General features: G+C 43.9%; 1 protein-coding gene across 1 annotated transcript; it reads right to left on the minus strand.

The window, feature by feature from the left end:
• Positions 1-2,846: 2,846 nt before the first annotated feature.
• LOC103292206 (60S ribosomal protein L39) lies at positions 2,847-3,152 on the minus strand. The gene has a single exon (XM_008148380.3). The coding sequence runs from the start codon at positions 3,138-3,140 to the stop codon at positions 2,985-2,987; it is 156 nt and encodes a 51-aa protein (XP_008146602.2). The 5' UTR covers positions 3,141-3,152; the 3' UTR covers positions 2,847-2,984.
• Between the last annotated feature and the right edge of the window lie 23,598 nt (positions 3,153-26,750).

Raw genomic sequence — 26,750 nt, forward strand, 5'->3', positions numbered from 1 at the left:
CTTCTCCAGGTTGTCTCCCATCTCCTGGAGGACCTCTTAAGCCCTGTGCTCCTCCATTTGGAGCCTTGGGAATTTCTGAGGTCCTTTTTCCAACTCTGAAGGCTGCGGAAGGGGGGAGGGGGTCATGGATCGGGTGAGAGTGATGTTCTCTATTTTCTTTCCAGGCATCTCAGTACTTTTGAGCCTCTGACTTTCATATACTTCTCGGCCACCAGGGGGCACCAGACTCCACGTTCACACACCACAGAGCGTATTTGTTGCGTTCTTGCAAGAATTTCTACGCCTACAGTTCTCAAGGCTGCGGGGTGAGCCTGCTGATCCGTGCAGCTCAGCGGGAGTCCAGGCAGGAAATTGGAAGCCAACTTTCCCTGCATGCAGACCTTCCCACTCGAGCAACTCTCTTAGGGGTTTCCTTTACCAGCCTCTGGGCTTGGGGGAGCAGGGGACACGAGCACTCTTCCTCTGTCCTCTCCTCATTATTCCACCTCCCACCAGGAACACTGGGCTCCCCTCCTACACCTCCCAGTCCTCTCATTACATAGGGTGGTGGGTGGTGTTTGGAGGGAACGTCTGAGTCATGTCTGCTGGCTGGTTGGAGTCTTTCTAAAGGATGTGGGAGCAGCTGGGACAACAGTAAAAGCACTAGTTTATGCATGGAAGCGCGCGCGCGCGCGCGCGCGCACACACACACACACACACACACACCTGTCCAGCCTTCTCCCATCCTTGTCGATTAAAAGGGCAGAGGCCTAAGGCTGGTGGAACAGTTTTTCAAAGGACTACTTTGGGTGTTTTCTAAAGAGTTTATTGTAAGACTTGAGTGGGGAGCATGGGGGGCAGTTTGGGAAATTTCACCCCTATAATCGCTAGCGGGGGGGGGGGGGGCGGGCATTCTTTGATATGGAAAGCGACTCTCAGAATTGTGTAGTGTTATTTAAATACATCTGCAAAATAAGTCCCCCAAGGACAGGGACAATAGTGCGGTGAAGGCCTGGGGGAGGGGTGGGAACAGGGGGGAGGGGGTCAATGGGGGGAAAAGGAGGGGCACCTGTAATACTTTAAACAATAAAAATAAATTAAAAAAACACACAACAAAAAGCAAACCCCCTCATGCCCACCCCACCCAACAGGGTTACTCTTGGGCTCTAAGCCGCTCCTGTACCCAACCATTGAGGTGGAGAGGGAAGGGGATAATTTTAAGAAGTGTTATTTGGTGCTGTGCATCTTCTTCATACTCTTTGAGAAACCAGTTATTTTGAAATTATTTTTCCGGCACTGTTTGGAGAGTGGAGCGTTTGAAGTTGAGATTATGGGGGCCTATGGTTATTGATCATGATGAAATCTAGGGTAAAACCAGAGTTGCTGCATGAGGTAGGTGACGAACATAATCACTGGAAGAAAGGAGGGGAGATGGAGGAGCTGAAGGGCCAGGCGATTAGAAGGATCATCTATGTGGATACTGAAATCACCCGGATTCTAATTCTTAGGGTATAATGTTGGAGAAGGTAACAATGAATCAGGCCCTAGAACCTTAAGGTATGTGGGGGAGTTGACTTCCCATAGTGGGGACGAAGAGTAGTTTGGTTTTAGGGGTCAACTAGATCAAGATGTCCCTTAATATTGGTTGTGGGAGACTTCTTCAATGTCACCTTCTAATTATTGAGAGTATGCTTACATGCAAGGCCTTTTGCTAGGTCCCTGGAGGAGGAGTAAGGCACGTTCTTTGTCCTTGGTGGCATTAAAGTCTATCAAGAAAAAAAATTTGTAACTGTGAGGTGATGGATGTTAACTAAAGTTATTGTGGTGAACATTTAGCAGTACATACATATGTCAAGTAATTATGTTGAACATCTAAAATGAATAAAATGAATAAAATGTTATATGTCAGGTATATCTCGATAAAGCTGAAAAAAATAAAGTCAGCCCTAGCCAGTTTGGCTCAGTGGATAGAGCAGACTGAAGGGTCGCAGGTTCCCCAGCCCCAGTTGGGGTGCGTGTGGGAGTCAACCAATCGATGTGTCTCTCTCACATTGATGTTTCTCTCTCTCTCTCTCTTTTAAAAAATATATTTTTATTGATTTCAAAGAGGAAGGGAGAGAGAGAGAGATAAACATCAATGTTGAGAGAGAATCATTGATCGGCTGCCTCCTGCACACCCCCCACTGGGGATTGAGCCCCCCACTGGGGATTGAGCCCACGACCCAGGCTTGTGCCCTTGACTGGAATTGAACCCAGGACCCTTGAGTCTGCAGGCCGATGCTCTATCCACTGAGCCAAACCAGCTAGGGCTCTTTCTCTGTGTCTTTCTCCCTCCCTTCCACTCTCTCTCTCTAAAAAAAAAATCAATGGAAAAAATATCCTCCAGTGAGGATTAACAAAAAAATAATAATAATAAAAAATAAAGTCAACTCAGAGAGAGAAGGGAAATACACAAATGACTGTAAATCAAATAGATTATGGTAAATACTGTTAAAGATAAATCTTATTGGGTGGAATAGGGGAAGGCCTCACAAAGGAGGTGATGTTTGAGTGGGTTTGGGCTTGGATTTCAATAGGTTCAGTTGGGGAAGAGGATGTTCTAAACAGGAACAGTAATAGCAAAGGAATGGTGGAGGATGCTATGTACCATGTAATCACTGGAAGAGAGGAGGGGAGATCAGGAGCTGATATATAGTATGGCGTATGTGCAGAGGGGAAGTGGAGGATAAGGCTGAAATGACAGGTTGGCCCCATATCATGGATCTTCTTGGTAATTTAAATAAAACAAAGACTCTGATCTTTTTTTTTTTTAAAGGCCTCACATTTATTACTGAACCATCCTACTATTGCAGGGGGAAAAAATCAACAGAGCAAAATCACAAGTCCATTAATTCTCCAATTAAAATGCCCCAACTGTCCAGACAGTAGCATCCTTTCAATCATTTAAAGGTGTAGGCAACCTGGATACAGCATAAATATGTGAGTCATCTCTCATGTGTGATTTCTCATAGGCCCAGTTTAGTTCTTCTCCAATGTCTCCTCTTCGAGTTGTACCTGATTTTATTAGCAGTTTTCATCTGAATCCATTGGGGAATGGGCCGATTCTGCTTTTGTTTCTTGGCCAGGAACCTCTTGATCCTGAAAGTCTTGTGGGAAGACATGGTAAAGGAGAAGTGAACGCACGTACCTCGATGGCGGAGAAAGAGCAACTCTGCTCTTTCAATAAAGAATCCAACAGAGTCACAATGGGATTTATAATACTTTCATGCCTAAAAAGAGAGAAAGAAATTCCAAAGCTCTTGTTCCATTAAACAAAGAAATTTGCCAGAAATACTTGTTGCTCTACAGAAAACAGAATTGACAGTTTTATTATTATTACTAGAGCCACACATCCTATATAATAAAAGCCTAATATGCAAATTGTCCCCTCAACCGGGAGTTAGAACACTTGCTATGATGTGTGCTGACCACCAGGGGGCAGCACAGAACATGGTGGACGCTGATGATGTATCTGGGACCACACCGTGAGAGCCAGGCCTAGGGACCGCACCCGTGCACGAATTTCGTGCATTGGGCTTCTAGTGATTAAATAAGATGACTAATCAGAGTTGCAGACCTTTAGATGTTATAGGTTCCATTTTAGAGGACATAGCAAGAAACTCTGGTATCCAGGTATCTGAAGAGATATGTTTCTTTTTAAAATTTTTTCTTTAAAATATGTTTTTATTGATTTTAGTGAGAGGAAGGGAAAGGCAGAGAGAGAGACAGACAGAGAGAAACATAGATGTGAGAAACATCAGTTGCCTCCTGTACAGACCAAACCTGCCACCTGGGCATGTGCCCTGACCGGGAGTTGAACTGGTGACCCTTTGGTGCACAGGATGATGCCCAACCAACTGAGCCAGGGCAAGAGATGTGTCTTTACAAATGACACTTCTAAGGGCAGTTTTATAGTAACAGAAAACAAAACAGGATCATAGTCTTTCTCTCAAACCTCTGCACTGTCCAGAAGAGTGATAGATACTTGAGGAAATGTTCCCAATTCTAATTTTATGGCATGGAGCTGGTTTTGTGCCTCACAATAATGTGTTTCTCTGTACCTGTAGGGGAAGAAGGAACATTTTCTTTATCTTTCTGAGATTTTTCACCAGAAGTTGGGGCTGGCAGTGTAAGCTTAGGCATTAAAATTCCAAGAAGTTGCCCTGATCGGTTTGGCTTAGTGGATAGAGCGTCTGCCTGAAGACTGAAGGGTCCCAGGTTCGATTCCGGTCAAGGGCATGTACCTTGGTTGCGGGCACATCCCCAGTAGGGAGTGTGCAGGATGCAGCTGATCAATGTTTCTCTCTCATCGATGTTTCTAACTCTATCCCTCTCCCTTCCTCTCTGTAAAAAAATCAATAAAATATGTTTTAAAAAAATTCCAAGAAGTTATATCTTATTAGAGGCCCAATGCACGATATTTGTGCAAGAGTAGGCCTTCCTTCCCCTGGCTGCCGGCACCAGCTTCCCTCTGGCACCCGGGACCTGGGCTTCCCTCCAGCTGCCAGCAGGCACCCGGTACCTGGGCATCTCTCGCAGCCCCGGCTTCATCTGGAAGGTTGTCCAGAAGGATGTCTGGTCTAATTAGCATATTACGCTTTTATTATTATAGACTAGGGGCCCAGTGCATGAATTCGTGCACCTTGAAAGGAACTGTGGGCCGCAAGGCTGTGATAGGCATAGGGGTGGGTCTTGGCCCATCCTCTGCTCCCCTGCTCGGCCCCTCCCGCCGTAGCCCCCCAGTTCCCCTCTCTGCTGGCAGCCCCGCTCTCACTGCCACCACTCCCACATGCTGATGGTGTCAGCCCCACTTGCACCCGCTGATGGTGCGGAGCAATTGGGGCCAGTGCCAGCAGCAGGTGCGAGTGGGGCCAGTGCTGCCAGTGGGTGTGAGCAGCGGCTGCTGCCCCGATCATCCCTCAGGAGCAGGGGGAGGTAGAGAAGCCCTCAGGGGTGATCGGGGCCGGCAGCTTGCTGATGGGGCCGAGTGATTGGGACCGGTACTGGGCTCCAGCAGTGGGTGTGAGCAGTGGCTCCAGCATTGGCTGCAGGTGCAAGTGGGGCTGGCACCAGCACTGGGTGCGAGTGGGGGCTCCAGTGCCAGCAGCGGGTGCGAGTGCTAGGCAGGACTGCGGCACGTGGGAGCAAAGAATTTTCAGCAACCACCAGAGGCTCACCCTGATGACAGCAACTGGCACCCCGCCTTGGTCTGGTGCCCCTGCTCACCTGCTCCACCATCCCGCCGCAGCCAACGCCCACCATGTTCTGTGCGTGCCCCCTGGTGGTCAGTGCACGTCATAGCGACTGGTTGTTCAGTTGTGCCGCTGTTACGTCTATTTGCATTTTAGGGTTTTATATATATAGATAATATGGAAAAAAGGGATATGGAGAAATTTAACAAATTAAAGGTGAGGTAGAGAACGATAAGTTGAACCATATGAAATTGCTGACATTTAACCTTTATTACCTAATGAAAATGGCAATTCCATGTTAGGACTATAGGGCAATCCAACCCTTAACAGCCGTTTGTAAGCTTCCTGCCGCAAGAGAACAAAAGGCCAGAAAAAAAAAAAACCCTCTCTGGACACCAGGAGTTAGACTGTTTACGGAATTGAAACTGTCCTAAGGACACCTGATTGCGTACCTGCATTCCATCCCCATCCCAAGCCCACCACCTCAACCCCCAAACCCATGACAACAAAAGTTTCCCGCCAGTGACTGCAGATAAGGATGAAACTCCAGCTCCTGCGGGCTGCCATCATCAACCTAATATCCCCTCGGCTCCATGCTGTGCAGCTCTTCCCTTTGGATATCCCATCCCCCATCCTTAAATAAATTCAATTTTTCTTTTTTTTTAAATTGATTTTAGAGAGGAAGGGAGGAGAAAGAGAGAGAGAAACATCAATGATGAGAGAAAATCATTGATCAGCTGCCTCCTGAACCCCCCACACCAGGGATGGAGCTCACAACCCGGCATGTGCCCTGACTGGGAATTGAACCGTGACCTCCTGGTTCATAGGTCGATGCTCAACCACTGAGCCACACCAGCCAGGCATCAATTCAATTTTTCTTTATCCACCATCTGAGATGGCTATTTAGCCTGCCCGCATAACACTACCATTCCAACCTTTCAATATCTGTAGTTTCAGTCTTTAATGCCAAGTGAGAAATACGAAGTTAATTCAGTAAATACTGGGGAGTCGCTGTTGGGGGGAATGCTATGACTGAAGCTGTGGTTTAACATAACTTACCTGATAGGAATGTGAAGGAAGGATTGGCCAGGGAGACCTGTGGATTAAACCTCACATACCCATCGTACTTGAAATACACCCCTAGATTCGCATGCATGGTATAAATTGATTGAGAATCTAAATTAGCATTAACCTTTACAGTTAAAGATTGAGAGTTTAAATTTCTCCCCAATGATAGGCTACCATGGGTGGACTGTAAAAATGGGTTTTTAATGCTTCAGTAGATCCAAATCTTGGTGGACTGTTGTACCAACTCAAACAAGCAAGCAAGCAAATGAACAAACAAGCAAACCCACTCATCTACCTACATCAAAGGGGAAAGGAGACATTTTCCAAGCCACAGCTGTCCCTGTTTGCCTCCCCATCCACACAGATCCCACACAGCCCGTATGTCACTCTCCTTCAGATGCACCCGCTTGAGAAACACAGATTTATATCTACCCAGTAATACCGTGAGTGGCATTTACCGTTGTCAATACTTTTTTGAGGACAAGGCTGAGTGACAAAGGAATGAAATCTCGTGAGAACAAAATCACAGGGCATTTTGGGCAGGCCTCCAAGTCACCAAATAGGCTCAATAGCAGGGAATTCTGTGATCTCATTGTTTTTCCCTCTTTAGTGTGCATCAGAATCATTGGGGCCCTTATTAAAACACAGATGGCTGAGCCCCACCCTCTGGGTTTCTCATTCAGTGGGTCTGGTGGGGAGTGTGCTGAGAAGGTGCTGCTCTCACAAGTTCCCAGGTGAGGCTGATGCTTCTGGTCTCTGGGACCACACTGTGAGAGCCACTGCTTGACTCCCTGGGGAAAGGCCTGGATATGCTTCTAAAGAAAGAAAGAGAAACCTGAAAGGTTGAAAGGGGGGTGCGGGGGTGGGGTGGATAGAATGCTCAGGTAACTGAAGTCATCCAGATTGGTCTGCTTGAGTGAGCTCTGAGGATTAGCATTTCTTTTTTTCTTTTTTTAAAAAATATATTTTATTGATTTTTTATTTTATTTTATTTTTTATTTTTTTATTATTTTTTAAATTTCTTTATTGATTAAGGTGTCACATATTTGTCCTCATCCCCCCATTCCCATCCCACACCCCTCCCCACGCATGCCCCCACCCCCTGTTGATCTTAACCGTTGGATAGGCTCATATGCATGCACACAAGTCCTTTGGTTGATCTCTCCCCTTTACCCCCACCCTCCCCTATCCTCCCTCTGAGGCCCGATAGTCCGATCGATGCCTCCTTGTTTCTGGTTCTGTTCTTGTTCATCAGTCTATGTTGTTCATTATTTCCCCTAGATGAGCGAGATCGTGTGTCACTAGAGATATACTTATAAGAACTGAATGTGAGACGAGCAATAATAGTTATACTGACAGGCAAATGAATCAGTCTGTAGTGAGTTTCTTTCTGGACCAACAGTTCTTTAGAGACCCAATTTCAATGTCCACCAGTTCCTTATGTGTACATGTCAGCACTGACCCCTCAGCTCTGGATGGTGGACAAATGGTGGTAACGGAGGTCCGACTCCCTCTGGTTTGGTCTCAGCCGGACCCAGGGGCACGGCTTCACCCGGACTCAGGGGCACGTGGCCTCTCCCAGACCCAGGGGAGCGTGGCCTCACCCGGAGCTAGGTGCGCGTGGCCTTACCCGGACCCAGGACCCAGCCTCACCCGGATCCAGGGACACATGGCCTCACCTGGACTTATTGATTTTTTACAGAGAGGAAGGGAGAAGGAGAGAGAGCTAGAAACATCGATGAGAAAGAAACATCGACCAGCTGCCTCCTGCAAACCCCTTCCCAGGGATGTGCCCACAACCAAGGTACATGCCCCTGACCGGAATCAAACCTGGGACTCTTGAGTCCGCAGGCCGACGCTCTATCCACTGAGCCAAACCGGTTTTGGCAGCATTTCTAAAAAGTTCTTAGTTGCTGCTGCTGCTGCTGCTGCTGCTGCTGGGCCAGGGACCACCCACACTAAGAACCGCAGTCTGTGTGCCAAGCCCGTGGTGGCCCTTCAGGGTGGGTGCCCTATTTCCAAATGTGAACCTGAGCTATTTTGAGAGGAGCCCCATCAAAACACTGGGTTCTCTGGGCAGAATGCCAGTTGTTTCCCAGACTCAGTACCTTTTCTTAGTGAAATGGGTAGAGAAGGAGTCTGGGGGAGGTGGGAGCAGGAAGAGGAGAGCAATTGCCTTACCTAATAATCTCTTGCTAGAGACCCATTGGTTCTCAAGTCGCCAGATCTTCAAAGCTAAATATATATCCATGTGGGTATTTTAAGCAATAGAGAACACATCAAAGGTGATGGTCTAGACACAGTGTTATTAGGATTTGTTGTTTACGCCTTCTGGCTATGTTTGTTACAGTAAAAACCCTTTGAAAGAGAAAAGCCATAATCATTAGTCTTTGACCTGGACATTCTTAGAAACATGAGAGCCTGGGTTTTGTAAGAAGCAACCTGCTCGAAGAAGGTTGACATTTTCTTCATAAAATACCATGTGTGCTTTCTTTGTTATTCCTGGGGAAGGAGTGCCAATTTCAAAAGTCCTTACTCTAGTTAAAAATTATGTTATCAAATATCTACTTAATAAGTAACTGTAAAATCACGCTCTATTATAGCAAGGGTGAGCTTGAAGGCATCAAGAACCGGTTTCTTATCGAAGCCAAAGAGGAGATAGTTATGGCAGAGAGTGAGGGCTAGAATGAACGGAGGTATAAAGACACCTGTATGTGTTCACATCTTGAAATTATAGGGTTGTTGGGAAAATATTACCAAGTCTTCCTGAGAATGGGCAATATTCTAGTTGCTATACCTTTTTTTAAAATATATTTTATTGACTTTTTACTGAGAGGAAGGGAGAGGGATAGAGAGTTAGAAACATCGATCAGCTGCATCCTGCACACTCCCCGCTGGGGATGTGCCCCCAACCAAGGTACATGCCCTTGACCGGAATTGAACCTGGGACCCTTGAGTCTGCAGGCCGATGCTCTATCCACTGAGCCAAATCGGCTAGGGGGTTGCTATACCTTTTTGTTTGTTTGTTTGTTTTTTGAAGCAAAGCATAAGTATAGTCCTAAGGAAAGAATCTGGGTCTTATTTTTAAAATTCTCACAATGACTTTAGTGTGGTGGTCACTCACTGAGGTGATTAAAGAATTAAACAGTTATGAAGGGAAGGTTTGCTTTGCAATCAGTAGCATGACCCATGGATTCCATTTCTCCCTGCTGCAGTCCTAGTACCCAGGACCATGCCCCAAGCCCCAAATAATCTTGACTGAATTAGGCTCTAGGTTGCCTCTCATTTCCATTTGCAATCTGTCTAAGGAGGATGAATTATGTTGCATAGAAATAAGTATGACTTTATGAATCATAGTACCAGTGTGTCTTTTTAGTCATCGGTTATATTGATTTTCTTAGCCATTATTCCTCTGAAAGGTTCTCTTCAAAAAAGAACATCAGCCAGGTACCCTTTCTGGCCAAGATAAGGTCATGGGTAGACAACCTGCCACTCAAACTTTCCATTGGAGGAGTCAAGGTCAACGTTACTGAGAATCTATAACTAAGGCTGCCACCTTTGGGAAATAAAAATACTGGGCACCAAATTAAATTGGAATTTCGAGTAAATAATGAATAACTTTTTTATTTTTTTATATATTCTATTGATTTTTTTTTTTTTTTACAGAGAGGAAGGGAGAGGGATAGTTAGAAACATCGATGAGAGAAACATCAATCAGCTGCCTCCTGCACACCCACTACTGGGGATGTGCCCGCAACCAGGGTACATGCCCCCGACCGGAATCGAACCCGGGACCACTGAGTCCGCAGGCCAACTCTCCATCCACTGAGCCAAACTGGCCAGGGCTAATGAATAACTTTTAAAATATATATATATATATATATATATATACATGTATATACATATATACATGTATATATATATGTATATATATATATATATATATATATATATATATATATATATATATATATATATTTTTAGAGAGAGGAAGGGATAGGGATAGACAGAAACATCAATGAGAGAGGAATATCGATCAGCTGCCTCCTGCACAACCCCCACTGGGGATCGAGCCTGCAACCAAGGTACATACCCTTGACCGGAATCCAACCCGGGACCCTTTAGTCCGCAGGCCGATGCTCTATCCACTGAGCCAAACAGGCGAGGGGATGAATAACTTTTTAGTATAACTATGTCCCACACATGGCTATTCAAATTTAAATACACTAAAATTAAATAAAATGTAAAATGCAATGGATTGGTTGCACTAGCCACATCATCAAATGCTACATTTGGCTAGTGGCTACTGTATTGGACCGTGCAGATTAGTGCAAACTATAGAACATTTCCATCACCAGAGAAAGTCTGTCAGCCAGTGCCAGTTAAAGCAAACCAGGAAGATGATTGCTTTATCACCCAGCTGACAACTTCACCTGCTATGGTGGTGGTTTTCACCATTTTACAGCTCTCAATTATTTTTATTCAATTGTTTAACACAGTGGATTATTGATTAAAGAGAGGAGGTATCAAGTATACTGATTTAGCCCTGGCCAGTGAGGCTGAGTTGTCAGCTTGATCCCCAGTGGGAGGTAGTGCCCATTCTGGCCAAGATAAGAGAAATTATCTGTTATCTTCACCTGGAGGAGGCAGCTGATGGATGTTTTGCTCTCACATCGATGTTTCTCTCTCTCTCCCTCTCCCTTCCTCTCTCTCTCAAAATCAAATTTAAAAATCTTTTAAAAGAGAATACTGATTTGGTGTATAGAACAAGCTACTGAACTGTACACCTGTAAATGGGATGGTTTAAAAAATAGAATGAGCTAATGAGGGGCCCTAACTGGGTAGCTCAGTTGGTTAGAGTGCCATCCTGATAAGCCAAGGTTGTGGGTTTGATCCCAGGTCAGAGCACATACAAGAATCAACCAATGAATGCATGAATAAGTGGAACAACAAATCTCTCTCTCTCTCTCTTTCTCTCTTCCTCCCTTCCTCTTTCTCTAAAATCAATTTTAAAAATTTAAAATAGAATGAGCTAATGAGGGACATAAACAGAATTATTCTGAATTTTGACCTCAAACCTGTAAGTTATGTTCATATTATCATTTCTTGATATGTCAGGATATCTCCAGTTCTTCAAAAATAAAAGAAGAAAAATTTTTATCCAAATTGGCTTTTCCTTTATTAGGAATAAAATTATCCAAACCCCATAGTGTGTTATTTCTGGAGAAGTACTTGCAAATAGCAAGTACAAAACATGAAAATTATAATAATAAAGTCATTGATGTTTTTAAAGTGCAAAATTCAAGAATTTCAAATATAAGGTCATGGCAGCAGTTTGGAGGGTTGTAATACATAAATTTCAATCTGCATATTAATATATATTTAGTCCCCAAACACAATATAAATATGTCATTTGAATTTGTAGCTAAACCATGGTCTTTCTTACATATTTAATTTAAAATAAATTAAGCAGCATCACTTGTTAAATGGGGAAAAGTCAAACTTTGTCTTTATATATTATGAATATTAATAAAGAACATGTTAAAGTGGAAATTATAAGACAATCTTTAATAGTATACTTATCTAAATTCATTTTCTTTTAAAAAATATATTTTATCAATTTTTTATAGAGAGGAAGGAAGAGGGATAGAGAGTTAGAAACATCGATGAGAGAGAAACATCTATCAGCTGCCTCCTGCACACTCCCTACAGGGGATGTGCCTGCAACCAAGGTACATGCCCTTGACCAGAACCGAACCTGGGACCCTTCAGTCTGCAGGCCAACGCTCTATCTACCAAGCCAAACCGGCTAGGGCTAAATTCATTTTCTAAAACTTAAAGTTGTTTCCTCTTATATGCCATACTAAAAAACACACAATGATTTAGCATTTCTGTGGGGCTTGATGAGATTACAGCTTTCTGCGAATGCAGGTCCTAAGGACGGAGACTGGAAGAGTGTGGGTGGCTGACCTGGAGAGGGGAGGGGAGGTTGGTGTGTGTCTGCGTGTGTGTTTTCTGTTAGCCAGGGCTTTTGTGCCCACACCATTTCTAGTGTAAGTAATAGAAATCAGATTCAAGCCAGTTTAAGCAAAAAGCGGTATTCATTTGCTCTGGAAACTGGCATGGCCAGAGGTATAGCTTGTTACAGGGACTCTAAGGTGTCAAATGACATCATATGGGCTCTGTCACCCTCTCCTCTTAGCTCTGAATTTCTCTGTGTCTGTCTCTTTACCTCCTAGATATTCTTCCATGTAGTGAGGGGAGAAGGCAAAGCTCACATCATGCCAGCTTAGTCGACCCCAGAGAAAAGAGAGCTTCTCTCTTCTATCAGCCACAGGTAGATACACAAACAGATGATAGGAAGGAAGCAGGAAAGCACAGGAGAGAGTTAAAAGACTAGGGAAGAATCCTATTGCCCTAACCGGTTTGGCTCAGTGGATGGAGCATCGGCCTGCAGACTGAAGGGTCCCAGGTTCGATTCCCGTCAAGGGCATGTACCTTGGTTGCGGGCACATCCCCAGTAGGGAGTGTGCAGGAGGCAGCTGACCAATGATTCTCTCTCATTGATGTTTCTAACTCTCTATCCCTCTCCCTTCCTGTCTGTAAAAAAATCAATAAAATATATTTTAAAAAAAAGAATCCTATTGAGCTCTGCTTGGCTCATGCTCCCACCTCCAGTGGCTGGGGAAATGGGCTATTAGGACTGGCCAGACCTTGATGACATGTCACCTTTATCATCAAGGGGATTAGAGAACCACACCAAGTGGGAGAAAGGCAGTTCTACATGATAAAGGGGCTCCTGTTACCCGAAGGAGGAAGGCGGAAGTGCCTGACAAAGATAAACCATAGACAATGGCCCTGGTATGTCTTTGCGGGACCCAGATAATAGCTTGAGCTCCTGAGCTGGAGATTTCCCCTTTGTCCCTCCAGATCCCATCTGGAGAGTTGCTGCTTTGGGTTGGGGCCAGGCAATGGGGGGTAGTGGGGGTGGGGGGCCCACAATGGCAGGAGGTTGGAGATAGGAAGAGGGTGGTTGGGGTGTTTATTCCCCCAGCTCGCCCCCCTGCCAGGCTGGGTTGGGCAGCAGCTGTTTTTCTCTGGCAAAGGCCACAGCTACCACCAGCTTTGGTGACTGCTCCCTCCCCCAGCCTCTTCAGGCCTGGGTGGGAAGTGGCTTCCTCTGCTGCTTTCCCTGGGGTGCCTCACCACCCCTGGTTGATTTCCTTGAACCCTGCCCTCATTTTGCATGTCCTTGTTGAACAATTCGCCATTCCACTTTGGAGTGTGCCACCTCTGTCCTGTGGGGACCTGCCTGATACGCTGCCCATCCTCCACACCATGGCGATTCCAGTCCTCCTGGATTCGCCCTTCTCAATACAAATGTAGGCTTACAATTGTGAGTACGCAACACAGAGTTTATTCCTTTATTATTTATATCACAACTGTAAGTCGACCTTTGCCCACCCCTGTATTTCTTTTTAAAACTTTCAAATTGGCCGAAACCGGTTTGGCTCAGTGCATAGAGCGTCAACCTGCGGGCTCAAGGGTCCCAGGTTCGATTCCGGTCAAGGGCATGTACCTTGGTTGTGGGCACATCCCCAGTAGGGGGTGTGCAAGAGGCAGCTGATCGATGTTTCTCTCTCATCGATGTTTTTAACTCTCTATCCCTCTCTCTTCCTCTCTGTAAAAAATCAATAAAATATATATTAAAAAAAAACAACTTTCAAATTATTTTTTTAATCCTCATCCGAGAATATTTCCCATTGATTTTTAGGGAGAGCGGAGGAGAGAGGGAAAGCCAGAGAGAAATATCGATGTGAGAGAAACGCATCGATGCACGTGGCCTTACCAGGGCCTGGGATGGGGAGGAGCCTGCAACTGAACCGGGTGACGCTCTATCCATTGAGCCAAACCGGCTAGGGCCCCCCTGTTGTTTCTGAAGGACTCCTGCCGAAGGCTTCTGCACCGCATGCCCACAGGTTCATCCCGGGCAGGGCTGTCACCGCAGCCAGCCTGTGCCTGCAGAGCTTTATGATTGGTGGGTTTGGCTCTCCAGCTTGGCTCCCAGCACTGGATGCAAGCCCCTCCACTCATTCCCGAAGATAAACTCATGATATTTACTGGACATCAGCTGAAGATGTAGGGATAACACAAAGAAATGACAAGGTAGCCCTAGCCGGCTTGGCTCAGTGGATAGAGCATCAGCCTGCAGACTGAAGGGTCCCAGGTTCGATTCCAGTTAAGGGCACATGCCTGGGTTGTGGGCTTGATCCCCAGTGTGGGGCGTGCAAGAGGCAGCCGATCAATGATTCTCTCTCATCATTGATGTTTCTCTCTCTCCTCCTCCCTTCCTCTCTGAAATCAATAAAGAAATATATTTATAAAAACAAACAAAAAGAAATGACAAGGTAGAAAAGGAAAACAAAACTGAGTGAAAGCTCGGGGCCCACGAGCTGTGTATTGCTTAGGAACAGCTCTCTCTCCTTCCTGGGGCCCAGAACAAACCCCTTTAATAGGCCAGTTCACACCTGGCAAGAGACTTTGTACTGACTCCCAGGGACTGTTCAAGAGGTCAGTTTAGTAGGCTCATCAGCTTAAGCAAATTCTTCTGAGGTGCAGCTAGAGATGGTAGGTTGGCGGGGGAATTGCCTACTCAATGTTAAGGAGTTTAATCGGTTTGAAGAGGAGGCTCCACAAAACTGCTGCTGTTGAGTTTGCGACCTGAAGGCAGAAAGCACCCCAAAGCTCAGAATGTCAGCTATGTTGGTCCTAAGAAAATCCATTTAAAATATGGAAAAAAGTCTGGATCCCTTCGAGGCCCTGAAGATGGACACAGACAAGGCCTATAGCCCTCATTTTGTTTTCACCAGAGATTTCAACATTGACGGGGAGGGGGAGGATGGGGGGGGGCAAGGAGGCTGGCGGGGGCGGGGGCGGAGGGGAATGTATGGTGTGTAGTTTTGTGTTTAAACCCTTCACATTCCCATGTCCTTTGCAGACTGGGGACTCGGGAGGTGGGTGCTGGCAAGCAAGACGAGATGTGCTTGATCCATGAGTAAGTTTCTCTTAATGAAGGAGCAAGGGCAGCCCGAAGAATTTCAGGTGCCGCAGATATTCTCTGGGACCCAGGGGTGGGGGTGGGGAAGAGGTCACCTTTACCCCATCCTCCAGGCCACATCCCAGGCAGCATATTAGCATCCCTGTAAATTAGAGTAGACACATTTTAGGAGCAGTGTGTAGAAGTCTATGGACGTTGGCAAAATAGAACTCATGATGTTTAGTCTTTAAGAGAAAAATAAGCTATGCTAGTTCACTGTCCCGTAGGGCTTCCTGTGCTGACGGAAATGTCCTGTATCTGTGCTGTTCCATTCCAATAGCCATGAGCCACATGTGACTATTGAGCACTTGAACTGTGGCTAGTGGCACTGAGGAACAGAATTTTTCAAATATATTTTTTATTGATTTCAGAGAGGAAGGGAGAGGGAGAGAAAGACAGAAACATCAATGATGAGAGAGAATCATCTGCCTCCTGCACACTGGGGATTGAGCCCACCACCTGGGCATGTGCCCTGACCGGAAATCAAACTGTGATCTCCTGGTTCATAGGCTGATGCTCAACCACTGAGCCACGCTGACCAGGCTGAATTTTAATTTAATTTTAATAACCTCACATGGCTAGAGGCTACCGAAGTGTGCAAAATATATCTGATTTAGAGGACTAGGGGATTTATATAGGCCTGGGTTTTACTAATATTCATGAAATTAGGCCAGTGTACACACAACCTGGTTGGATAGTGTTTAAGATTTAGACAACCAGGTCTGGCATGTGATGGTGATGGACCAGAAAGAAGAGGAGAAAGCCTAGGTCTGTAGCCAGAGGAAGTGGTTGAAAAAAGATGAGCAAGGACTGGGCAGGAGGAAATTGGTGAAGAACATGATCCATCCGTTTCCTAATGTATGATTTCCATCTTGTAGCAGTGCTTTCTCTCAACACCCGTGTGTTTAACACTTGCTACTCACGACCCAATGCCAAATCTCAAAGGTTCAACTTTCTAAATCCTGAAAGGACCCATGCCAAGTTGTTTGCCTCTTGCTTCCAGCTGTGTCTGCATCAGGGGGAAGCCATGTTGTAATACACAGACTCACCACCAGATGGCACCCTTGGGAAAGTCTTGCTTTGCCAGTTGGCTCCCCAGTACTCATGTCTACTCTAAACACAGTCTGGTAAAATGCTTGTGGAAGAGGGAAGAGAATCTACTATGTGTGGTGGTGGGGTTGGCGCGGGGGGGGGGGTGGGGGGGGAGGAAGGAAAGGCACCAATGACAAGACAGCCCTGGCCCTTTCCTGGGTTTTGGTATACAGAGTCAAGCCTTGATTATTTTCTTCTACTTCATAGCTGTCAGCTTTTGGAGGCAGATGAATAGATTTATAGTATACACAAGCATTTCTTTTGTCCACATACATTTATTGTACGCCTCAGCTGATGCTCTGTATGATTTAGAAGCTGCTCATAATCTGGGGGAAGAGCCTGTTCTTCTTTTGGATCGTAAGCTTGCACATTCATTCTTTTATTGCGCCTGTCCCCTACTTAACTTCCGGTAAGCATATTCGGTTTGCACGGAAATATCACAGAAGGCCTTTATGGAAAGGAAAAAAACTCATTTAGATCTTCTCTGTCTTCTGTGAACATCAGGCCAACTGGAAAGAAGATCAAAGTGAAAGAAGGGGGCAGAAGTGGGCTGGGATGGGGAAAGCAGAATTATATCTGAAATTGGCCTGTCCCAGCTTCTCAAAGCTCCTTCCAAATGTTTCTTTAAAAAGTTTCTTAAAAACCCATGTTCAGTTGGTTAGACTCTAACTGTTAGAGCATCATCCTGACATGCTAAGGTTGCGGGTTTGATTCCCAGTCAGGGCACATACAAGAAGTAACGAATGACTGTATAAATAAGTGGAACAACAAAGCAGTGTTTCTCTCTCTCTCTTTTCCTCTCTCCCTCCCTCTCTCTTCCTCTCTAAAATCAATTTTTAAAAACCCCATGTTCATGCTACATTAAGCCTTATGTTTCTATTCCTCATTTACGGCGTGGGGAGGTACTTGCTAAGCTTACTGAAGAGAGGAACCGATGTTGGTGAGAGTACAGTTATCTGTGTTGAGAAAGAACCTCCCCACTGGCCTGTGGTCTTTGGCAGGCAGTTAGCAGAAATAATAAGCTCAGAACAGATGCCATGTTTCTTTGGGGCATGGGCTTGGCCAGCTCTCTTTTCATTTTTGTACCTGCAAGTGGAAAATCACCACTTCATTGAACCATGTACCCCGTGGAAAAAATGTTTGAAATTACCCAATAGAGGAAAGTGGCCTTTCTAAGATCGGCAAAAAGAGGTAGGGCAGAACCACACCAAATTTAAAACTGGGGATTCTTTCCCCCTTACATTTATTTAGAAGATAACTCTGCTAGAAACCTGCATTTCTGAGCAGAGACGCGAAACAGAATTCCAAAGTGTGGGGACTCGGGCGTCTAACCACTGAGAGGGCATCTTTCTGGGCCTGGCTCTGTGCTGGGCGTTCTGGGGAATGAAGAGATTAAAGAGACATTGTTCCTCTCCTCCAGGAGCTTCCAACCTGGTGAGCAAGGCAAACATACAGGGACCCATGTTATGCCTGGAATTATAGTTGAGTGCCAAAAGCAAAATCAAATCAAAGTACATCTCTGCTTGGCTGGGCAGCGCTGCTCAATTGAAAATCTGCTAAAATGCAGACTGTTAGCAAAGTCACATTATCCTTTGTCCTCAAATGTAAGTAACTGGCTGGATGTGGGCCATTTTCCTTCGTTTTTATACTTTTCTGTTCTTTGTAAAATCCCTAAAATAAGCATGTTTCATTTCTTTTTTTTCCCCCCCTCATAAAAGCAAGTGGGAATCTGGTAAGAAGCAAATGTATACTTTTTTTCTTTTTTGCAATACTCAAACTAATGTTAACAAAAGCAAACACTTATTAGGTAGTTACTGTAGTGCCAGGTACTGTTCTGAGTGCTTTTATGTATTAATTCATTTAATCCTTTCAGCCACCTCGTGAGACAGGTATTATTATTAAACCCATTTTGCCCTGGCCAGTGTTGCTCAGTGGTTAGAGGGTCAGTCCAAGCACTGAAGGGTTGTAGGTTTGATTCCTGGTCCCAGTTGGGGCGTGTGCAGGAGACAACTGATCAATGTGTTTCTCTCACCTCTCTCTCTCTCTCTCTCTCTAAAAATCAATGGAAAAAATATCCTCCGGTGAGGATTAACAAGAACAACAACAAAACACTCCATTTTATAGAGGAAGCAATTGAGGCACAGAGAAGTTAAATAACTTGCCTCGGTTACACCAGGAGTTAAGTAGCTGAGCAAGCTAGCGCCAGAATTCAAGCTGCTTCATTTAGTGAGTTTGCTAAAGGAAGAGTTTTCCTAAATTCACTTTCCCCTTAACTGAAGCTTGTCATCCTGTTTCAGGATTGGGCTGGGGAATGACCCGTTCCTGGAGCAGGATGGTGTAGGCAGGGAGATGCTGGGATTGGAAAGTCAGGCCCAAATGGCTCAGTTATCTGGAGGAACCTCCACATGTAGACCAAAGAGTTTGCAGCTGGTTGGCCTAGCCTGGCCTAAAGGATTCTGGGAAATTGCAAGTCCTTCTCTGGAAAAGCTGCCGAGCCTGGGAGGGAGCATGGGAAAGGAGTTGTGGCAGGTTAGCAGTATATTCTAGAGAAAGGGATTGGGGGTTTGGGTTAGGGTTCAGGGTTAAAGTTCCAGATTAGAGTTGCATGTTAGAATTGAGGTTAGAAGGTTAGGGATAGAGTTGGGGGTGTAGTTTGGTGTTTGGATTAGGATTAAGGGTTTGAGTAACCATTAGTTAGGATTTTGGTTAGTGTTAGAGGTTTGGATTAAGGTTAGCGTTTAGGAGTTCAAGTTTGGTTTAGGGTTAGGAGTTAAGGCTAGTGTTAGGGTCAGGGCAGGCTATTAACATCCAGCTCTTTTTTTTTAATTTAATAAATCTTTATTGTTCAGATTATTACAATTGTTTCTCCTCCCCCCCCCCCCCATATCTCCCCTCCACCCGGTTCCCATCCCCCCCTCTGCCCTTACCTCCCCTCCCTGCTGTCCTTATCCATAGGTGTATGATTTTGTCCAGTCTCTTCCCGTACCCCCCACACAGACACCCCTTTCCTCCTGAGAATTATCAATCCACTCCGATTCTATGCCTCTGATTCTATTATGTTCACCAGTTTATTCTGTTCTTCAGATTTTTAATTCACTTGACTTTTAGATTCACTTGTTGATAGATATGTATTTGTTGTTCATAATTTTTATCTTTACTTTTTTCTTCTTTTTCCTCTTTTTAAAGAATACCTTTCAGCTTTTCATATAATGCTGGTTTGGTGGTGATGAACTCCTTTAGCTTTTTCTTATCTTTGAAGCTCTTTATCTGCCCTTCAATTCTGAATGATAACTTTGCTGGGTAAGTAGTCTTGGTTGTAGGTTCTTGCTATTCATCACTTTGAATATTTCTTGCCACTCCCGTCTGGTCTGCATAGTTTCTGTTGAGAAATCAGCTGATAATTGTATGGGTGTTCCCCATCCAGCTCTTTTTTAAAAAGATTTTTAAAATTGATTTATAGAGAGAGAGAGGAAGGGAGAAGAGAGACAGAGAGAAACATTAATGTGTGAGGGAAATATCCATCAGCTACCTCCTGCACACCCCTACTGGGAATTGAGTCTGGGGATACAGCCCGCAATCCAGGCATGTGCCTTGACTGGGAATTGAACAGGTAACCTTTCAGTGCATGGCATGATGCCCAACCAACTGAACCACACTGTCCAGGGCTCTACATCAGCTCTTTTGAGTGGCTAAACGCTCTTGCTACTTGCTGGGGTTGGGGAGAAGACATGGGATTCTGGGGGGATGATTTTCAAGAACAAATCAAGACCCTACCCTAGACCAAAGTGGACCTCAGGATACAGCCCCAATCAGGTCTTCTAAATAGAAACAGAACAGGACCAAAGAAGACTCCTCATGACAGGAGCTGGGCTTGGGTATGGGAGTGAACCATGACCAGGTCTGCTGAAGTGGACCTAGGAGACACAGAGCAAATACTAGAGGTAGGGATCGGCAACAAGAGTCCTGCAATGCAGTTACTATGCAGGGGTGGGCAAGACTGGAGCAGTGGCTTTGAATCAGAAATGGTATTCCTAAGTCTGAAATGTGGGACATCAGTGAACTTGTTCCAGTACAGTCCTCCTTGGGACTGGCTTAGCCTGGTAAAGTGGCCATGTGGATGGGTCTAAAAAGCCCCGGACACGATTTTTCTTTCTCACTTTGCATGGCTTCTTAGTCTATATCCCTTTTTGGTAGCGGGGACAAATAGTCTCATCAGCTGCAATGTTCTCCTGGTCTGGTGGCCAACTGGCAGCGATTGTAGTGTTCTCCAGGGTCAAGAGAGTGCTGTGACTCCCACAAATACAGGCAGGAATTTTCAGGCCAAACACAGAAAAGCCCATGGAATTCTTATAAAGGGATGGCAAGAGAATGGGAATAGATGGATTTCTAGAAGTCTGGGTGGGTAAGGGCTTAAGGATTGCATTCTGGACAGTACTGCTGGAAGGACTCACTGGAATTGGAAGCCAAAGTCATACCCTAGTTGCAGAGTAAAATACACTTGGAGGCGCAAATATCTCTTTGAGACCCTGGTTTCAATTCTTTTGGATATATACCCAGAAGTGGAATTGCTGGATAATATGGTGGTACTATTTGTAACTTTTTGAGGAATCTCTATACTGTTTTCCATAGCAGTTGTGCCATTGACAATCCCACCAACAGTGCACAAGGGTTTCAACTTATCCACATCCTCAACAACACTTGTAATTTTCTGTCTTTTTGAGAGTGGTCATTCTAATGGGTGTGAGTTGATATCTCATTGTGGTTTTTATTTGCATCTATCTGATGATTTGTGATTTTGAGCATCTTTTCATATGCTTGTTGGCTACTTGTATATTGTCTTTGGGAAAATGTCTATTCAAGTCCTCTGTCCATTTTCAAATCAGGTTATTTGATTTAAGTTGTTGTTCAGTTATAGGAGTTCTTTATATATTCTGGATATTACCCCTTATCAGATATATGATTTGCAAATATATTCTCTCATTCCTTAGGTTGCCTTTTTACTCTGTTGGTTGTGTCATTTGATGCTCAAAAGCTCTTAAGTTAGATGTAGTTCCATTTGTCTATTTTTTCTTTCATTGCCTGTGCTTTTGGTGTCATGTCTAATAAATCAATGCTAAATCTAATATCAGGGAGCTTTCCCCCTATGTTTTCTTCTAGGAGTTTTATGGTTTTGGGTTTACATTTAGACCTTGAGTCAATTTTGAGTTAATTTTTGTATATGTTGTAAGATAAGGTTCACACTTCATTCTTTTGCATGTGGGTATCCAGTTTTCCCATCACCACTTGTTGAAGAGTCTGTCCTTTATGGAGTGGTCTTGGCATCCTTGTCAAAGATCATTTGGCAATATATGTAAGAGTTCATTTCTGGGCTCTCTATTCTATTCCATTGATCTATGTGTCTGTCTTTATGCTAGACCTCACTGTTTTGATTACTGTAGTTTTATAATATGTTTTGAAATCAGGAAGCGTGACTCTTTCAAATTTGCTGTTTTTGGCTATTTGAGGTCCCTTGAGCTTTCATAGGAATTTAAAGATTTTTTTCCTATTTCTGCAAAACAATATCATTGGGATTTTGGTAGGGGTTACATTGACATCTTAACAATATTAAGTCTTCTAATCCATGAACACAGGATGTCTTTCTATCTATTTGTATCATTTTAAGTTTCTTTCAGCAATGATTTACAGTTTTCAGTGTACAAGTAAGTCTTTCACATCTTTGGTTTGGTTTATTCCTAAGTATTTTATTCCTTTTGGTACTGTTATAAGTGGAATTGTGTGTGTGTGTGTGTGTGTGTGTGTGTGTGTGTGTGTGTGAGTGTGTGTGTGTTTGTGTGTGTGTTTTACTTTCCTTTTCAGATTGTTAAGTGTACAGAAAAATAACTGACTTTCATGTGTTTGTTTTGTATCCTACAACTTTGCTGAATTTGTTTATTAGTTCTAACAGGTGTGGGGTTTTTGCAGAATATTTAGGGTTTCAAAGTACAGCTTTTAAAAAAAGAACATAAGAATAACATTAGAACAAAATATTAATGTATGACTGCAATGATGAATCTTTAAACAGTTCTTGTGAAAGTAAACTGAAACTTCTTCACTAGAGAGGAAGCTTATCCATATTCCAGTAAACCTGAAATTCATGGCACCATCTATTGTCCCCCTGAGGTAAAAAAAAGAGTGGACTAATTATATAATAGTTACCATTGTCCGTTACATAATGGAAAGAAGTGGGCAGACTTAGTCAATTAAGTCTGTTATAATGTTCATGCATGTGACATTTTTGTTTTCAATGACATTTTTATTCCCTTAACCTTCTAGGGAGATTTCTGATAGCCATATAGAGGTTTCATCATGCCAGTGCAGAATATAAAACACTGTTAGGGCTTCTAAATATTTTTTATTACAGTGAGTATATTGTACATGCGGTTTCAGCCTCACATTTATAAAGCTCACAATAAGAGATGGTGTTACTAGTAAAAGAAAAAGTCTGCTGGTTGGTGTGGCTAAGTGGTTGAGCTTTGACCCATGAACCAAGAGGTTGTTGGTTCAATTCCCCATCAGGGCACACGCCTGGGTTGTGAGCTCGATCCCCAGTAGGGGGTGTGCTGGAGGCAGCTGATCAGTGATGTTTTGCTCTCATTGATGTTTCTCTCTCTCTCTCTCTCCTCTCTCTCTCTCTCTCTCTCTCTCTCTCCCCCTCCCTTCCTCTTTCTCTCTCAAATCAATAAAAACATATTTTTTTTTAAAAAAAAATCTGACTTTGAGGTTCATCTGATAGATCAGTGTCAGGCATCTTCTAATGAGGCTCCTAGACATACCATGGAAGAAACAGGTAGAAATGTATTGGCAAAATCTCATTGCAAAGTAGGAATCTTTATTTCAATAAATTCCTTGCCTGTGAACATTCTTCAGCTTAGAGATTGTTGGAGGTAAATGCACATGTGGAAAAACAAAAAACATTCTTATTTCGCTACTTCTACTTAAAATATTCTGAGACATTGATTGTGAACCTTTTTGGGAATTGTGGCAATAATATCGGGTTAATTTTAAATACAGTGTGGGGCAAAAGTAGGCATATAGTTGTGAGTACCCGAAACAGAGCTTATTCTTGTATTATTATTTATTAATTGTTGTATTATTTTCCATGTGGACAACAGTAAACCTACTTTTGCTCTACCCTGTATAGCCTATTCTGAATCCATCAGAGTTCTTAGTTGCCAATGTCAAAATCCACTCTCACTTAGCCCTGGCCAGGTTAGTTCATTTGGTTGGAGTGTTGTCCTGATATGTCAAGTTTGAGGGTTTGATCCCTGGTCAGGGCACATAAATGAAACAACCAATGAATGCTTCCCTCTCCTCTCCTCTCCTCTCCTCTCCTCTCCTCTCCTCTCCTCCCCTCCCCTCCCCTCCCCGGCCCTCTCCTCCCCTCTCCTCTCCCTTCTCTCCTTGTCACTCTGGAATAAATAAATTAAATAATCCACTCTCATTCATTTAAGGAGTTTATTCAAAATATTAAATAGCTTTCATAGCCTTGAGGAGAGCCAGAGAGCAGGGCTTGAAGTCTGCACAGCTAGAGAGGCAGACAAAGCTCCCAAGGATTCCATGGGACTGTTCCAGAGGGACCTCCCTGACTCAGTATTTACGACCCTAGATACACCACTCAGCTCTGAGTCCATGACACCCAGCTCAATTTAATCAGCATTAAAAAAACAAACAAATGAATTTATATTTTAAAACCTTACAACAGTCTTGAATGTGTAATAGACCATGAGATTTGTTACTGATGGAGTCTGTTTGAGTAAGGCCAACCCTTCATTTTCAAGATGAGGAAGGGATGCTTAACAAGATGATATGACTTTTGCAAGGTCTTTTGACTCCCAGGCCATTCTGAGTCTGCTCCAGTTTGTGTTGAATTAATAGGACATTGTTGGTGTGCATGAATAGCATTGCTGGACTCCCTTTGCTAATTTGTCACCAGAAGGATGATCGTAGATCTTCCCCACTACCTTAACCTGTCCCTAACTAACTCCAGACCTTGGACAAATCATGCAACCTCTCTGTCTTCAGTATCCTCATCTCTAAAATTCTCAGAAAATTGATATTGAGCCTAATAATAAGCTCCAACTTATTCAGCACTCCACTAAGCACGGTAGGTGCGCTCTCTCATTTACCGTATTTTCCTGCGTATAAGACGACTGGGCGTATAGAAGATTTTCCTGGGTTAAAAGGTTGTCTTATACTCCGGAAAATATGGTAATCCTTACCACCACACTATGAAGCAGATAGTTCATTTGTTTTATTATATGGCTGTGGAAACTGGGCCTAAAGGGGTTTGGAACCTTACCCCAGGGGGTAAAAATCAGAGCTGCCATTTGAGTTAGAGCACTTGCCCTTAAACCCTGTCTCTCCAGTTTTATGGAAAATTCTAGCTTTAATATTATATTCTTCTTTGATTCGACCTTGATACCTCAGTGGGATTTGGGTACCTTGTTTGCTCTTATGAGACCTATAATCGCCCACGAAACTGCACTCTTTCTGGTCTTGGCCCAGGGTGATGTAATGACACTTGTCCCTGTTGAACAGGGAAGAGTGTGGGGATTAACGAGGTGACGGTGGATAAGTGTTATGAGCCTGTTTAATAAAAGCTTGGTCTCGTGGGCTTCCATATGGGAAAATAATCTTTTTTAGTAGGAGGGAGAAACTGATGAGCACTCAATCGCAAGAAGTGTTTTGTTTTTAGATTGGTGGTCTCTTGAACCAAGACCTATCATTTTGTTTAATGATTTCCAACTCAAATAGGCAATATAACAAGTGAGCCTTGAAATCAGTTAGTCAACCAAAAGGCAAACATTTTGTAACCAGGAGATAGGGGAGCTTTACAGCCTTTCAACAATATAATCTGAGAGCACCCCCTGCCATTTTACCAACTGGCAACATAAAATACGTGGGTTTTAATCATTATAGTGTGATAGCCGGAGCAGCCAACTGATAGCAAGCTCAAACCTAATTTATTCCCAGGGGAAAACATAAGCTTAGGACCATGTTGTATGTTTATTTTATTTATGTTTTAAAAACCTACTGCAAGGGATTAACAATTCAAACACTATAAATATAATAGTCAAGTAACACCTTCTCCTAAAAATGATATGCTGAGCCCCCTGGAAGATGAAGGGCTCATAGAAGGAATGTTGAGTGCAGGGAGCTGGCTTCCAGCTCTTCTCATGCGCAAAGGAGCCAACGGCACATGCTTTGGCCTAGCCCAGTGGTCGGCAAACTCATTAGTCAACAGAGCCAAATACCAACAGTACAACGATTGAAATTTATTTTGAGAGCCAAATTTTTTAAACTTAAACTTCTTCCAACGCCACTTCTTCAAAATAGACTTGCCCAGGCCGTGGTATTTTGTGGGAGAGCCACACTCAAGGGGCCAAAGAGCCGCATGTGGCTCGCGAGCCGCAGTTTGCCGACCACGGGCCTAGACCCTAGGTCTCCTAACACCAATGCGGTACCTCCAAGGGCCATTCATTGCTTTAGACCAGTGGTTCTCAACCTTTCTAATGCCGCGACCCTTTAATACAGTTCCTCATGTTGTGGTGACCCCAACCACAGAATTATTTTCGTTGCTACTTCAGAACTGTAATTTCGCTACTGTTATGAATAGTAATGTAGATATCTGTGTTTTCCGATGGTCTTAGGCAACCCTGCTAGCGGTTCTCAACCTGTGGGTCATGACCCACAGGGTGAACTGCTGCTGTTGACCCTAAGGCCATCGGAAAACACAGATATTTACATTGTGATTCATAACAGTAGCAAAATTACAGTTCTGAAGTAGCAACGAAAATAATTTTATGGTTGGGGGTCACCACAACACGAGGAACTGTATTAAAGGGTCGCGGCATTAGAAGGTTGAGAACCACTGCTTTAGACATTCTGACATCCCAATGCCCCAATATCTATTAGGTCTCCCCCGCTTTCTCTTTGAGGGCACCTTGACCTTTCCTTCATCACCTTACCGGTAATTTTCATCATTACTTGCCAATGGTTGCCTCTTCTACTAGATCGTTAATTCCATGTCGGTGTACCCAATACCTAATGCAGGGTCTGGCACAGAGTAACTGCTCAGTAAATATTTGTGTTTTTGTGGGGGAATGGGGAGGAATGGGTGAGAATCGACGAAACAATTTTAATAAGATTTAAAACCTGTTTTCATAAAATCACAGTTAGATTTCAATGTTAGAAGTGTGTGCTGCAGAGTTTAAAGCTGATTTGAGAAAGTTCAGAATACGTGC

The sequence above is a fragment of the Eptesicus fuscus genome, chromosome 1 (assembly GCF_027574615.1).
Source record: "Eptesicus fuscus isolate TK198812 chromosome 1, DD_ASM_mEF_20220401, whole genome shotgun sequence".
NCBI lineage: Eukaryota > Metazoa > Chordata > Mammalia > Chiroptera > Vespertilionidae > Eptesicus > Eptesicus fuscus.